This window comes from Chelon labrosus (genome assembly GCF_963514085.1).
Source record: "Chelon labrosus genome assembly, chromosome: 6".
NCBI lineage: Eukaryota > Metazoa > Chordata > Actinopteri > Mugiliformes > Mugilidae > Chelon > Chelon labrosus.
This window is the reverse complement of record NC_140342.1, coordinates 9,580,170-9,597,185: the sequence shown is the minus strand read 5'-3', so window position 1 is coordinate 9,597,185 and position 17,016 is coordinate 9,580,170. Positions and strand designations below refer to the sequence as shown.

The 17,016-nt window shown below is 41.3% G+C and overlaps 1 protein-coding gene across 1 annotated transcript; it reads right to left on the bottom strand.

Moving 5' to 3' along the window:
• Positions 1-742: 742 nt before the first annotated feature.
• ccdc18 (coiled-coil domain containing 18) lies at positions 743-16,963 on the bottom strand. The gene is made up of 26 exons (XM_084546161.1): positions 16,408-16,963; positions 16,079-16,262; positions 15,050-15,211; positions 14,730-14,836; positions 14,355-14,483; positions 13,993-14,089; positions 13,783-13,904; positions 13,323-13,602; positions 12,705-12,792; positions 12,102-12,319; positions 11,904-12,014; positions 11,658-11,789; positions 11,314-11,448; positions 11,104-11,181; positions 10,888-11,004; positions 10,618-10,785; positions 8,863-9,005; positions 7,972-8,135; positions 7,630-7,843; positions 6,774-6,873; positions 6,519-6,656; positions 4,479-4,619; positions 4,140-4,277; positions 3,139-3,582; positions 2,298-3,057; positions 743-1,670 (listed from the first exon to the last, which is right to left on the bottom strand). Exons 1-25 carry the CDS (start codon positions 16,506-16,508, stop codon positions 2,332-2,334), a joined length of 4,437 nt encoding a protein of 1,478 aa, XP_084402287.1. The 5' UTR covers positions 16,509-16,963; the 3' UTR covers positions 743-1,670; positions 2,298-2,331.
• Positions 16,964-17,016: the final 53 nt, after the last annotated feature.

Sequence of the window (17,016 nt, the reverse complement as noted above, 5' to 3'; positions counted from 1 at the left end):
CCTCAGAAGGCCCATGTCCATTCTTTGATGAGTCACAACTGTTTTGAAGACACAAGGAAGTCCTACACAATATTAGGAAGGTGGTCATAATGTTATGGCTGATCTGTGTACAGTCAGCAGTCCGTCAGTTTACTTTAAAATAAAAACAGCAACGACGAGATACAGCTAACCTGGCTTAGTCAGGTCTAACCACACCCGTAGTACCAACCAGCTTTAAATATCTGCAAACAAAAAACTGAGTATGAAAACGACATGTGGTTTTCTAAGAGGTTATGCACACAACTGGTGACTGGTGGCAGTGACCTAGTGGACTCTTCTGGGGCAACCAGGCGACCTGCAGACCGCTTAAAACGTGTCCTAGTAGGCCAACGTTGATTGTCAGGTTTCCAGTGTTTATACTGACTTAAGCCGTCTCCCAGCTGTAGCTTTCTGTTAAACACACACGAGTGACACCAGCCTCCTCAGTGAACCGCTGGCAAAGAAGTGAACAAACATACTATATTTACCATAATGTCCAGCTATTATGATGAAGCAGTGATTGACAGCCAGGAGAACCTGTACTGCTGGTTCTGCGGTTTCCAGTGGGAACATGCAAAGAGTCTCTGACTTTAGGCAAATATTGGACGTTACAATTGGATCAGAAAAGAAAACATGAAGCAGAAAAGCATGAGTGTTAATAAAATTATTAAAGTTGAGTATGTAAAGGTAAGCAATAGTCTGCTAGTAGAGTTAGGTAGCTGATAAATGGTCGATACACTGACTTTTCAGTATAAACATTAATATTTTTATAAGTTTAAACTGAAATGAACACATCAGGAACATGATAGAGAGATAGTGGAGCTCATGTGACAAGCCAGCGCTGGGAAAAGTCCCACATTGTGGTTGAGAGCACAAACAGACTGGGGAAAGTTCCACTTTTGACTGACCATTTAACTTCCCAAAGAGAAAATACTGAAAACTGAACAGTCACAGGACAGCTGTTCGTGACCAGATACATAACTGTGTAATCCGCAGTAGGAAAATGTTACATAAACAGTATGCTGCTCTTTAAAAAAAAAAAAGATTCCCTTCCTGTGTATTCCTACTAGCTCTTAATGTGATGAGTAAAAAGTGTTTTAAGAAGTCATAATAATCCCCAAACCCTCTAAAAGCCAAATATTTCTGATGTCCTTGTTATGCAACGACATGAGCTCAAAATCCACTTTAATTCTGCGTGACTCCCTCCACGGTCCTGAGCCAAACATTCCTGTCCTGGACCGAAAGCAGCCGGTTGTTCTGGTAACACGACCCCAGCGGTAATGAAAAGCATGGGAACATCCAAACAGATCTTAGTGAAAGTTGGGCTTCACGGTTCTCTGGAGAAAAAAGTAAAAAAAAAAAAACACACACAATGTTCTGATATATAAAATCTCTTTAATTTACTTAACTCATTAAAAACAGTTTAAGAGCATAGAAATATCGGCTATGAAAAGACACTACATGAAATACAAATGCTACATTTATATGAAACGTCACAGCAGGCCTGGAAAAGTAGTGGTGTCCTCAACTAGACAGCTTGATCAGATTAACAAAGACACAAATGAATACAGGACCGTATCACATGCACACAGACCCACTACGATGCCACCAGTGTAAACAGCTCTTCTCTCTGAGGTCTCCTTGTTGTTCTCCTACGAGGGACAAAATATAAAAACACAGATCACTGACAAAGCAAACCATCAACTCTTCATTAAACCCCCTTTCATATAAATATACGTTCCACAGACTTCTGTATTAAAAGCCCTGAAAACACGTTTATTAATCATGTTTTCCTGTGAGTGGCGTGGTCTTACACGAACACACAACGTTACAGATAAACTTTTGTAGAGATTAAAGCAGTTTAAGATATTTTAGAGATTAGAGATTCTTGCACATGTCTTGTGTCTCATGTTTAACACTGACTTGCAGCATTTTGAGGAACACTAGTAAAACAACATTATTGTTAATAAATAATAACTTTTCTAACATTAACTCATTACTGTGAATATTTAATCTAACAAATGATGCTTCTATTAAACAGACATCCTTACAGTAACACCAGTTTATAGAGTAACATTAGTGGAGCCATGTGTCTGAAGAGCTGAAGTTCAGTTTGTACTGTTAATAATTTTGTCAATTAATATTGTAAAAGAGTGATCCTGAAGCTCGTGGTGTCGTCGACCAACAACCCAAAATCCAAAGATATTCAATGACATAAAAGAGAAAACAACAGAAAATCTCACACTATCAAAACCACCTCAGATGAATTCTCGACTCACCGATTAAAGGACAGTGCTTTTACCTGGAGCTGCATCAGGTCTGCGTTAGATGTGTTGAGCTCCACACAGAGGGATCCTCCTGCATGGCCAACGTCTGATTAACAAACCTCAGCATTCCCGTCAGTGAACTCATATCCACCTCCTCCTCCTCCTGACCCACTAGAGTGCTCACAGACTCCCTCCTTGACTCGCCGAGCAGCTCATCTCCTCTCTCCTGCATCAGTGTATCCTCCACGTCGGGGTTTCTGTCGCTTTGCTTGTCCACCATGTACGTGAGCGGGTTGAAAGAGAGGTCAGACGTTGCTGTGGCGTCTGTGGCGCTGAGGCCCTGCCAGCTGTAGTCCACAGAGTCCTGGAAAGAGGAAACGGAAGCAGAGGAGGACTCCCACGGCTGCTTGCTCAAAGCCTCCTTAAGTGTGGCCTTCAGGCTCAGGGGGAGGTCCAGGGAGGAGTTGGTGCTGCTGTTCTGCAGCCAGTCACATGTTTGGTGGCCCTCGGACAGGTGAGCAGGAGGTGATGAGCAGGTTTGTCTGTGTGTAGGGGAGCGTAGGTGTGCTGGGTGAACACGCGAGGGGGAGTGGGCTGTTGTTTGCGGCCTTTTAGGGGATGAAGGCGGAGAGCGAGCGGAGAGAGAGCGCTCTGGAGCGTCTGTGAAGTTGTGCAGAGCAGGGAGAGAGAGAGTGTGATTGTACAGATTCTGTCGGTCAGCAGTTCGTCCCAGACTGGAGATCCTGGCCTGGAGACGAGTTACCTCAGACTCCTGTCAGAAGATGAGAAAGGTAACAAAATTCAGAACTTCCATTATGTCACTTTGATTACATGAACTAAAAAAAAAATGTACCTTGATGAGCAGGGAATCGTTGGAGGTCTCGACAGACTTCTCAGAGGCGAGGAGCTGAGCCTGCAGCTGGGCGGCCTGCACCCTGGTTTGATTTAACTGGACAGTCATCTGCTCCAGCTGGGTATGTAGATGGATGTTCTGGGCTCTGGTCTGCTCACAGTGAGTCCTGCTCTGCTCCAGCTGGGTTTTAATCTGAAGAAACTGAGCCTGGCTCTGGTCCAACTGTGTTTGAAGCTGACTGACTTTGTCCCTGGTGCAATCCAGCTCGGTCGTACTTTGGTCCAGCTGGGCTTTGGTGCAGTCCAGCTCGGTCTTGAGCTGCTCCAGCTGGGCCTGGCTCTGCTGAAGTTTTACGGTGAGCTGCTCCTGAGAGGAGCGCATGGTGGAGGAGATCTGCTCCGAGACTTTGAGGAGCTGGCCCCGAGTCTGCTGCAGAGAGTCCAGCTGGAAATGGAGGGAAAACAGACGAGTGAGGTTTAGGTATGTGGATGTTCCCAATACACTGGCCAGTGTAGTTTCATTGATGTCCTTATAATAGAAATATTCCACTTTGATCTACACAAAGTAAGTGTAAAGATTGTGTTCTTAGCGGTATTTGAAATATATGAGATGATTAAAAGGAAAAAAGAGACTTAAGATGGAAAAATTAGGAACTAATAAGAACTTCCTTTATTTAAAAAGAGGAAAAGAAATCAGTCACGGACATGATGACGAACAAGAGCAACAACCTCAAAGGCTGAAAACCCACAGCTTCTTCATTACAAACAGAGAACATACTGACAGAGGCATTATCAGAATGACAGCACCGGGTACAGCGTCACATTAAAACCTCAGTCAGTAGATTAAATACAGATCTAAGGGCAAAGTTGAAGCTCACACATGGAAGAGGTTCATCTAAAAAAAGTCTCAACAGAGCCTCCAACCAGAATCATTCAGCCTCCATTTAGTTACCACTATCAAAACATTTAATGGTTAGATGAAGGAAGCTGACACTGCTGTACCTCCTTGCTGTGCTGCTCCCTCTCCAGCTCCAGCTCCTGCTCTAAGGAGGAGACCATGCCCTGCAGTCTGGACTCCAACTGCTTCCAACGCGCCTCCTTCGAAGTCAGCTCCTCCTCCACACTACACAGCTGGGCCTCCTGCAAAGACACCCATGCATGTCCAGATTAACACTAGCGGCACGTGCGCAAAGTGTAAACGTCCCTTTACTCCATTCTGCCAGTGGTGTGTTCTGTGCTAGGAAAAGATTCCCACATATCCCCTAACACATAAGCATGTATAGCTAATGGATTTCACCATGAGTCGTGAATTAATTATAATAAACCGTGCTTTGACTTTACCGTCTCTTTTGTCAGGAGCTTGGCAGCGTCCAGCTCTCTGTTCAGAGTCTCACGATGAAGCTGAGTTTCTTCAAGCTCTTCTGATACTTTCTGAAGTTTCTGCTGACAAACACACAGCTGCTGGCTGAGCTCCTGAGACTCCTGACACCACACACACAAACACAGGAACATACATCAGCACCATGTAATTATGTAAATCGTAAGACAATTTTAATTCCTGGTCTCTGCCTTTATTTATTTATTTTATATATATATATATTTTTTTTAAACTGCTCTGAACCAAATCTATAGATCTTGAGTTGCCTCATGATGTCCTCTACTGGTTTACAAACTGTTTATATGAGACTATATTACCCTCAAAGGTGAAAGTGTATAGATTTTTTTTCCATCACACAGAATTATCATAGTATTATGAAGTTTCAACATAACATAACTACAAACCTAAGGTGAGTTAACATTTGCACGTCCTTGCTTCGGCCGTGAGGATGACAGAATTTCCCATCTCATATTAAAGCTGTGCCTTATACAGAAAGCACCCAAGGATAACATAAACTCCTTATTTGAGTTGGAGGGAAACTCCAGAAAATGTGTCAGTGTCAATTATTAAACTTAGCACAGCTATATTTGTGAACATCTCAGAAAATCTGATGTCATGGTCATTATATGATAAGCTGTAGATTATTTCAGGTTGCTCTATACCTTTATTAAGGTACTTATCCAATGCTTATTGTAGTGTTGAATTTAATTTTAAAGCTTAATTTCATTTTATGTTTTCCATCCTGTCATGTCCCGTAGACATGGAGCAAACCTCGCCCCTCCTCATGGCAGGATACAGCCCCGAATTCAGCCCCATAAAGATTAGATAAATAGATTGTTGATAAATGAGTGCAGGCAGTGGAGGCATTTGCTGGACAATGGATTTGAAGGTGTAGGACATTTTGCCATTAACAAGCTTTTACTTTAAATTTAATTTAATGTTTTCGAATTATATATCCTTTATTTATATATCACAGTGAAATATTACAAGCAGCACAACGCACTAAAACGGGGTTAATCTTGGTTATTGTGCCATTTTCAGTTTAGAGCTGTACAGTAATTGCACCAAAGGTTGCCAATGACAAAGTACAGTAGAGATAACACCACTTATCACTCTTATCATTATCATTTAGTACAAATGGTTTTGTCCAAACTTTCTCTCTTCCCGTTCTTTCAATTTGGGTTCCCCTTAGTAATCAAACAGTTCTCTTTTTTGCTACTGGAATAAAAAGAGTTTCTTTATATTAAAGTCACAGTGCAGAAACAATGTCTCCCCCTTCTGGCAGTGAGAGTAATTACACAAACACTATGGGCATTTAGAAGGACTTGAGCATTCTGGCTATGAAAGGGTTGTTGGAATATCACATTTTTGTGTTTAAGTAAGAAAGCATAATTTTCTAATTTCAGAAACATGGATAAGCCCTTTTTTGAGAAACCCAGCTGTGCTAGCTGGAATACAACAAAAGAAACCACAACGCTGCAGCATGTATCCTGCTTTCTGCCAACTACCCGTCCAGTGGAGGCTTCGACTAAGTGACATAAAAAAAAAATGCAAACAATGGCAGGAATTAAAGTGTCCCACTTCTGGGGCAATGAAGAAATTGAGTTTTGTCTTTCCGAAATGAAATAATCAAACATACTTAGCAGTTCAGATGGATGCGCACGTGTGTGTGTTCAGCAAACAACACCAGGTTGCTGGTTGATAATAAATGTTGCTATCAGTTGATCCCCTCTTCAACTTTGGCAACCCACAATTGTTACTGACATAAGACATTCATCTTTATCAGTGAGACAGCTTGGAAATGTCATCCCAGAACATAGGTGTGAAACTGGTATATAGCTGCTTTGCAAAATATGGAGAGGTTTATCATTATTGTTACATTCGGGCCCTCACTAGATGAATTCACACAAATGTTTACTTATATATAAACTTCTGCAGTGTTGCTTTAAAGCACACACGAAAATATGTTCTAATATGTTCGGCCCCTCTCTGTGAGTCCTGACCTTCATGTTTCTGTCCGAGTGCTCCCTCTGTGCATCCCTCAGCTCTCTTTCTCTGGCTTCCAGGCTCTGTTCCAGAAACTCCACCTTCCTGTCCATCTCCTGTTTGTGGTCTCTGATGGCCACGTCCAGCTGGGCCAGCTGAGGACGACAGGACGGCCGGGAAAATGAGAAAGATAACGGAGACATGGTAGCAAAACGCATTCTGTAAATTAAATGAAATATGCATAAATATGTATGTGTACGTGTGTGTTGTACCAGCGTTGCTCTCTGTTGGAGCTCCCCCTGTCTTTCCTTCAGTGCACTGTCCATGTCTAAGACCTCGTGAGTTCTCTCCTCCAACTCCCTCTGGGTCTCACTGTAAAGTCATACGCACACTTTTACACAATATACCTGGACCTGATAACAATAATCAAATCTGGTTCTTAAAAAATAGATTGAATGTGTTCGGAGGACATTGTGTAAGAGTTTATTGTTGAACATTTGTGTTACTATGGGTGACTCAGAAATCAATTGAGAGCCTCTCTTGCGTGGATAGCGGGTTCCTGTAGCGTATGACTGTAACCACTATCATAAGAACTGTTATTAAACCAAATGTTCTCATGTCTCTGCCGTTACACTCCAGCATGTGCTCCTCATTTTCAATGCAACACAATAAGACTAAATCTAAACATCTAAAAAGGGTCAGAGTAACAATCAGTGAACTACTACACATTTTTTCTCTATTGTTCATTCATAGGTGTTCATCCACTTGAGTGCTTGACGTACAAAAGTTTCACACTATGTTACACAGTATATGTGATTTTGTACGTACACAGTTCTCGTCTGTGTCAGTGTTTCATACAGAAAATTGCTTATAACTAATTACATCACACAAAACTAAACAGAACATCGTCTTTTTACATCTCACACAACACAAGGAATATCCTCAGGATAAATCCACACGTCATTATTCCAGTAACAATGTGTAAATAGGACCCTGAACCAGAAACAATGTCCATGACTGTGTCGATGTGTTTGTGACACACATGTACAATGCAGATGTTGTTTCAGATGAGTCAGATGCTGTGCAGGATCTTATTTGAGCAACTCAGCATTTTGGAGGTTTCCTCACCTAAGCTGGACAGTCAGCGTTTCCACTGAGGCTTGCCGCTCATCTGAGATGGTTTGGGTTCTCTGTAGAACCTCCTTGAGTTCTCGTAGCTGCTTCAGAGTGTCGGCCAGCTCTCCCTGTACTGTCTGCAACTGCCCCTCCAGGATCTGGACTTGCTGGACACAGTTTAGCTTATCTGCTTCACAGCGATGGAGCTTTTCCTCCAGATCCATGACTGGAAGGGACGACAGGGAGAAGAAGATTAAGATAAGACAGAGAGTGATTATGAATTTATTACATTAAACCTTAGAGCTTATCCAGCGCATAAAATCTCCCATACTATGCCAAAATTGCACATCTTACCCATGTCGCTCTTGCTGCTGAGTTGGTTCTTCATGTGTTGCAGGTTCTCCTCCAGGCTACTGATCTGAGACGTCTTGATGGAGACGTCCCTCCTCAGATTCTGTAACTCTGACTCTTTAGACACCAGTTCCTCTCGACACTTTTTCATCTCTGATGTGAGATGGCTGCAGCACGCACAGAGAAAAATAGAACATAAAGTACACTTAAAATAAGCAGTAAAAATAATATTTTATTTGAGAGCATGATGCAGAATAAAATATTATGGAAAGCATTAAGCAGGTTAAATGCTGTAGTCCTTTTGCTTACCTCAATGTGAGCATGGCTCCCATTGTTGACTTAAAGAGAAAGTAAATAATCCAGAACTGTACCAGAAGCTAAACTGAGCAAAGCAAATTTGCCTTTTGATTGACTATTTAAACACACAACATGCTTATTTCTATTATCTTTCAAAGTGACTTGACGTTGAAACCAGCCAGCAACTCTTTAGAAAGTACTCCGAGTGCATCAGTGTTGCATCTCCCAGTCTTGAACAAGTAAGATCTCCATTTATATACACATATTCACAGAGGGCAGGGGGGTTGCTTCTGTCCTAGAGACATATGGGCTGTGGTGTAATCATGAGACCGTCCCACTGAGAAGCTGTATATTGTATATGCTGCAGTACCCAGGAAGTACGTATACAACTGCACATAAACTGCAGTAAATAGCTGCAAATGAAGGGGAACTACACGTTTGGAGAATTAATATCTAGCATAGCACTAATAAGCCCATCTATTACACCATTGATAATAATAGACTCAATTTGTAAACAGCCAGATACAATAGATTTTGTATCTTAACCACTGTTCCTGCTCCTATCTAATGCAAGTGTCCTTGTACAGGTGTTCTTACGCAACAGACTCGGAGAGTTGAGTGTTCTGCTCGTTCATCTCCTGCAGGTTCTTGTCCTTCACCTGGGCGTCCTGCTCTCTGTACCTTACTTCATCCTGCAGAGACGTCCGGGCTCGTTCCAGCTGCTGCTCCAGACTGGACACCTACAGACACACAGCACAATGCTGTTATATTTACCCATAAATGAAAATGAACAGGAAACACAGTTTGTGTATCTTTTGTTTATACACTACAAACCTGGAAATATTTGTTTTGTAGACTGCAAAAAGTATGGACCACAATTTCTGACTTTTGTTTGAAACATACTACTCAAAACAATGAAAAACAACTTATTGACAGATTTTCCCTTCAGGCAGTTTGATCTCTTATCTGTTACCGAGGCCAGACCTCTGTCTGCAGAGGCTCCACACTGAATGGGGTCTATAGTGTTCTGTTTGTTACGAAAGACACAAAGTACAGCCAGCAGTTAAAATGTGCTGAACTATAAAAGAAATCACAAGCTCAGACAACTATTTCCCTCAAGCAAAAGTGCACATTCACCACAAGACCGTGATTGATGAAAGTTGTTCAGTAAATGTGTATTCCTGTGTGCCATGGAACAGTAACTCCTATGTCACTGTCGACATAAGAGTTACTGTTGTTTTATAAAAGCTTCAGATATTAGATATTCTATGGACTACTCTTTTTTTTTTGTTTTCTTTTTCCTTACCATTTATTTACATATACACCTACTTGCCAGTTCATTAGGTACACTAGTGAAAATGAGCTCATTCTAATATAACGGCCCTGCGTTAAATCATTCTTCATGACGGTTTTAATGTTCAGTTTATGTTGAAACAGCGTCAGAAAGGTGGTGATACTTTTGGAGGATGTAGTCTGTGTTTCTGTTATTTAGCCTAGCCCACTGACTAAAAACTCAAAGTTGTTTTAAACAAATGTTGAATACAATAACTTTCATGAATATAAGATATAGTGCAAGACTGTTAGAAGGGATTCATTTTCACAAGTGTACCTAATAAACTGGCAAGTGAGTGTGTGTTTGGCAGAATACAGAGTAAACTGCTCTACATTAACCCGTTAGGGACAGGCTGAAGCTGTAAACCTTAACAAAACAAAATAAAGAAACTCCTAAAAATTCAAATACCCATAAAACATAAAATATGTATCCAATAGTCAGGATAAATTAAGTTATATTATCCTGAATCAGTGAAAAAGCCTGATCGCAGAAGAACATTTGGTGCAATAAAATTATTAGATTTGATCTTTGAATTATTTATATAATCAGAATTTTTTTTTGTTTTTTAACACAGACACATACATATCATATGTTATGATCATCTTATTATCAATGTGTAAAGGAGCCCACAAGCTAAAAATTATTTCAGTGCTTTTGTCCTTTCAATTTATACTGATATAAATAAATGATGGATACTCCTAACTCCATCTGCAAGAAACTACTAATTATCACAGACACACTACAGAGTCAGAAAGCTTAAAATATGATTTTCTAGAGATGATAGAAATCAGAGACATGCATAAACCAGAACTAGGTATCGTTTAGCATTTATAATCAAAAAATAATCTAATCAACTAAAGTTGCAGATTTTATTCTGTTTTGACCGCTATATTGTTGTAGGTCTAAATTACATTCTAGTTGTAATATAAACAATCCACATGCCATCCACTTCATGTCACCATTTTAGTACTCCAGATGTTTATCTTCAAGTAAACTTGGTTTTTAAAACTTTAACCTACTTGTGTGTGCAACTGGCTCTGGCTTTCCTCCAGTTCAGAAACACGAGCAGTGCTCTCAGACAGCATGGTCTGCTGCTGTTGGAGAGAAATCTGTAGCTGCAGGTTCTGCTCGCTGGAGCTCTGACAAACCAGGCTGGCACTGTGAAGCTTCTCCTGCAGAGAGGACACCTGGATGGGGAGGAATAGGGGACAAGATACGCTTCATAAGTCAAAAGTAAAAGGGGTGCAGGAATTTTCTTGCAGACTGAGCCTTGAATTGTAACACTGCACCTTGTTGTTCTTCTTCTGTCGCTCAGTCTCATAGCTCCTCTTCAGCTCCTCCATCTGCTGCAGGTACGAGGACAGCTCTTCTCTACATGCTGACAGAGACGACTGTAGCTCGCACACCTGATTTATACAAAAGTCACAGATGATGGATAGTCTTTTTTCACTGGAAAAGTTCAGTCTATTTGTGTTTCGTTTTAGTCACCAGTTCTTGGCACAAACCTTGGCAGCAGACTGAGCTGCCTGCTCTTTGAATCTCTCTACCAACTCCTCATTGTGTCGGTCTTCAGTCTGCTTCTTCTGAAATGGAATGAAAACATTGGTTTTCTATTCATCAGCAATATTCCCTTTACTGTACAGCGAGTATATTGAATTAATGACAGCTGTAAGGTTTATGAATGAGTAGATAAAAAGTTGCACTCATGATCCGACCTGTTTGAGCTGGTTCAGAGAGGTCTGCAGCAGGTGAGCTGCTTTCTGAGCCTCATCCCGCTCCATCTGGAGTGAACTCAACTCCTGCTCCATCTCCAAAACCCGAGACTGAGCCTCTTCCACAGACAGCTGCAACTGCAGGAGAAGAACAGTGCTGTTACTGACTATAAACATGGTCACAACCGGTACTGTTTTTCTCTTTATCAGCTTTTGGCTGCAGCATATTCAATATCACGCAGATAGCCCTATGACAGCATTACTTGTTGAATAAAGTAACCAAGGGTGAAGCAGAATTACACTGTGGAGGTTCAGTGGATAGAAGGCAAGACAGAATTGTAGATCACCATTTCTATTCTGTGTTGTTGCTCCATGAACTGATGAGATTGCGACTGTTTACACGTCTCCAAAGACTGCTGATACTCTTTTTGCTTTTTGGTCATCAGTGACTGGTAATGCTGAAGAGTGTTGGTCTTTTCCTGAAATTAGAAAGAACTCACCTCTTAGTTTTTGACAGTTGTTTGATGGAGTCTGTTTGGAAAACATAAGAAACATGACAGCAGTGACATGCAGTGGTGAGTGTGGTGTTGTACCAAGAGTTGATTCTCCAGCTCAGTGTTTTTCAGTGCCGCCTGAGTGTAAGCTGAGGTTTTCTCCTGTAACTGTTTTTCCAGCGCAGCAACTCGCGCACTTTTTCTCTTTAACTGAGGAGTAGCGAAGAGAAAAAAATAAAGTTGAACCAAAGAAATAAAGAATGTAAAGAGTTAGGCCACATTAGAAAAGTGCGCTACCTCTTTCTCTGTGTCAGTGGCTTGGCTGACTTTGTCCAGCAGCTCTGTGTGAAGGCTCTGGTAGTGCGAGGCTCTTTGGGCCATGGAGCTCTGCAAGGAGGAGTACTCCTCCTGGGCTCGGCTCAGACGCTCCTGAAGCCGCTCGATCATGCTACTCTGTTTCATCCTCTCAGCTTCCTTTGCCTGCAGCACTCGCAGCAGCTGCTGGTAGCCTTCACCTGCAGGGATTAAGAGACACAGAGGACTAGAATGCTTCTGTTTTTTAATAAGATACATTCAGGAACATCATATGGCATGGAATAATACGTTTTATTGCCCTGTATTACTATAGAAACTTAATTTTGAGATTTAAATAACTGAGAGCTTATCCCAAACTTTTTGGCTATACAACCACAACTCTTCAAGTGCAAAGAAGGATGCAGGGTGACTTTATCGTCCAAACAAACGAGTCAACAGTTGTCTGAACAACAGAGGCTAGACAGTGAGTAGAGAAAGCAGAGGAGGTACAATCTCGAAAACATTAGAGCAAAGTTTAGATCTTGCTCTTAATGACCATATATAACATATGTCTTAAATGATGCGTTCAAGAAGTTTTAAGCCTACCTGGCTTTAGCTTCAGCAGGTGTGCAGTTCCTGAATAGTCCACGGTGGGCAACATGCAAGGACTGACACAGATTGGCCCCATAACACCCTAAAGTTAAAAAAACAGTAAGCGTGTCACCCCCTGCACAAGGTCAGTGGTGAATACACACAGTTGTTATCTACAATTACTGTAGCACCATAGCTAGGTTTGATGACTAGTGACCAGTTACCTCATTCATTCAGAAAAAAAAACACACAGTCGCCATTTTGAAAGCACCGTTAAGTGATGTCTGTTAATAACTAGGGAGTAGTAGCCTTGTAATATCTTCTGTCCTTGTAGCGGTTATTACTGACAAAACAAATAGTCAAAACAAGGACTGATTAAAAAATCTAAATAATGAATATGTTTAATTCCCTCATTAAAACAAATGGTCATGAGCAATTTGTTCATTTTTATGTATGTAAAGTAGCCACGTGGAGTTAAGTTACGCACTTCCTCAATATGACCTGTGTCTTTATTTAAGACAGTATCTAACGATTCATTAGAGACATCAGCTGTTTAAACAATATTCTAGTTCTAAAATCCCATGACATGGGAACACAAATAACAACAATGTGTGTGTGTTTACACCACCCCACCTCTCGTAAATGCAGCAGGGCCAGTATGGCCTCCAAACTGGACAGCTCTGCCTGGCTCTGTTGAGCCTCTCTCAGGCTCTGTGTCACCCTCTGCTCCTGGCCGTGGGTCTGAGTCCGTAGGTCTTCCAGCTCCTTGCGCACAGAGGCCATCTGCCTGCACTCTGCACCTTGCTCCGCAAGTTGACGCTCAAGGTGTGAGGTTTTTTGTTCAGCCTCTTTAATTTTGGCTTGGAGGCCAGCTGCCGCAGCCTTGGCATGTCTCGCCTCCTCCTTCAGCTGGCTGTGAGACAGATGAGGAGACAGACTCGCAATTAAATTTGTTACACAGCAAAACAAAGCTTCTCCTTTTAAATAAGATGATCAATCAGAAACCCTCCTTTTCATTTCTCACTCTCCAAACAAATACTAAGAGACTGTTTAAAGATTCAGTGAAATGAGACAATCAGTCTCTTGTGTGTACCTGATTGTTTTGCTCTGTTCTGCCTTCTCTCTCTCCAGCACAGTAAACTTCATTTCCAGTTCTTCTTTTTCTCTGTCACACTCAATAAGACTCTCTTTAAGTCTGCTCTCACTTTCCATCACCTTAAAGAAACACAAAGGCATTTTAGGCATCAACATGGATGTAAAAAATTACTTTTCAGTGAAATAAATAAGGTTTAAATAAATGTACCCTTTTCAGCTTAATGGAAATGGTGGACTTATAGTCTTTGAATGCTTCTTTGAGTTTCTCTGCATTTTGAAGTACCTGGTTCCTTTGTTGCTCAGCCCTGCACAGATGGAGTAGAACATGCAGTCAGTAAAATACAGTAGACACCATCCTGTCAGGGAAGTAAACTAGACATGGAATATATGTATAAAGGGATCTAATGTTCAAGCCAATCCCTTAATTGCACTGAAGAAAAATAATTACATGTTATGCTTTATAAAATCAAAATCATAAGACAAAGAGATTATATTTCATGTTGTTTGGCCAATACTGTAAAAACCGAAATAAAACAATGTGCAGGAGCCAGGCACAGATAGAGACATCACCGTTTTCCTAGTGTTGTCCTGTTGTTCAACTCTTCTCTGAGTGCGTTCAGCTCTTCAGTAAGTGTCGCCACCACTATATCACTGTGAGCTGCTGCTTCCTGAGAACAGTCTGCCCTCAGCTCTGCTTCCCTGGAAAACACAGGCAATGAGTTCTAGTGTTCAGCTAGAGGTTGATGTAACAGTTTCAAGAAAAATAAGGTAAAGGTTATATGTAAACCATCAATGGCCACAATTGAGCCAACCCCAGTATGACAACTAGCAATAACACTTCTGTAATCGTAACACTGATTCAGTATACAGTGCATGCAAATGTCAGACAACAGTTCCATAATCAGTAACATCTAATGATGTGTAGTCTGGAGGGCATTAGGTTACTTTAGGTCTTTGGCCTGAGCCTCCAGTTCTGCTTCAAGCTGACGAATCTGTTCGCTCATGGCTGTCACACTGTTGTTAACCCCAACCCTGGGACCTCTGTGGCGGATCTGTAAAACACATTCATTACACAGACATACTTAATATTATTTGTTGTGTCATTGTTGTCCAATCTCTTCTCCTGATGTTTCAGCAAAATGCTCAATTACAAAACAATGATTTTGCACTATACTCATCTTCTGTACACAACTGAGGCACGAGATCCAATCTTTTAAGATTAGAGGACCTTTATTCAAACAAACCATCCGTGTAAAGATGTATACCTGAGATTTAGAGGTAGCCAGTTCATACTTCATAGCATCCAGGTCACTGATGAGCTGTTCATCCTGGAAAACCAGGCAGGCATTCTCCTGTCGCACACAGCCCCCCTTCTTCCGTGAAGAAAAAGACTCCATCTCTACTGACTGGGCTTTGAATGAGGCAGACTGAAGAGACAGAGAGAACACAGGTGTGAATGAAAGGTGTTTGTTTATAATGACGGGTGTGCATTGGTGTATTTCTTTACTTTTTCGCTAAACTAGCCCCATTAATTCCCTAGCATGCTTTTACAAGCATTACTTTTACCAATATTATAAGCTGGAGATGGAAACATTAAATCCCTGTCCTTACAGATATAGAGTCCTGCACAGACTACACTGCCTCATGAAGATGAAATCCTTAACACTTACTTCTGCACTCACTCACTAGTTCATTAGGTACGCTCGTGAACAGAATGCATCCTGATAGAACAGTCCTGCTCTAAATCTTAGCTTCATGAGGGTTATCAGATCCAGCATTAGTTTTAAATGAGCTTTAAGCGAGAGCTGTTGATTCATTTTCGAGGCTCTGATTTCTAGTGCTATTGAATTGAATTGTGTTGTAACAACACATGTCTCTATTATTTTGACAGCCCTATTTTAGTCAGTGAGCCAAACTAAATAACAGAAATGCTTCAGACTCTAATTCAATCCAGTTTAAGAGCACCACAAACTACATCCTCCAAAATGATCATACAGTGGATTTACCAAATTTCTGACACTGGACTGTTTCCACATAAACAAAACATTATAACCGTTAAAAAGGGGGATTTAGTGCAGGGCTGTTATAGTAGAATGAATCTTGTTATCAGTAGTATACCATATGAACTAGCAAGTGAGTGTATATAAAAGAAACACAAGTTAATCTGACAACCTACAAAAGTGGTTTTACCTTTTTATGGAAGACGGCAAGCTTCATTCAATTGCATACATACAGTATGTAATTTAGAGAATGTGTAAGGTCAGGGCTGTATATCTGGATGGATATTTTCTCACCATAGAGCTGGAAGAGAGTGGACTGCCAGCTGCAGCACGCCTGTCAGCCGTCACACTGAGAGGCCTCTCCTGGCAAACACAGACAGATGGGGACAGAGGAACATCAGATGTCTCCTGGTCTTGTAAGATCAGGTGGTCAGGACTCTGCTGAAGACACCTCTCATCCTGAGGACACCCAGAATGACTATAGGAGGACATCAAGAAAGGGGAATGGAAAGGTTAAATACAGCATCAAACTACTTGACTACTGACAGTCGTACAACTGGTGCTGTAGCGACCTACAGTACATCTGATCCTGGTCCAGGTTCTTGTCATTACATTCATCTCACCTCAGTTTCTGTCCCACACTTTGCAGGCTGAGCTCCGTTAATCGAAGCAGATTCCTCAAACTGACCAGATCACTGGTTAATTCCTCGTCGTCCTCAAACATTAGACCGATATGGGGAGCACCTCCAGCTAACGTTAATCCACAACTCTAATACTGCTTTCTCTGCGAGGCTAGCTCTCAGTAGCTCAAGTAACATTTTCAACTTGTGCTAACAGTTGTAACTTCCCAGAAACCCGACAACTAACTCATTGTCCTATAGTTATGTTTAAACATCTGTGATTATAGTAGAAAACTGGAGGCAAGCTAGCATAGTTACAGCTGCTAAATGTAAACAAAGATGCTCACCGGATCAACAGGTGGCTAGCTAGATCACATTATCGTTCTTTCTAACACAAACGCTACCAAACGACAGAGAGACGGGGTTTTTGTTTTAAATGAAATGTTACTTTTGTGGTACTGGCGCCATGAAAGCGCAAAGTACGTACTTCTAACGATTAACTACTTTAAAAAAATCGTTTCGGGTTACCCAGTGAAGACACAGCAAAGTGTAAAGTATCCAGAACAGTTTGTATTTTCTAGTCTCCTCCCACTTCCTAACAACGTACTTTGT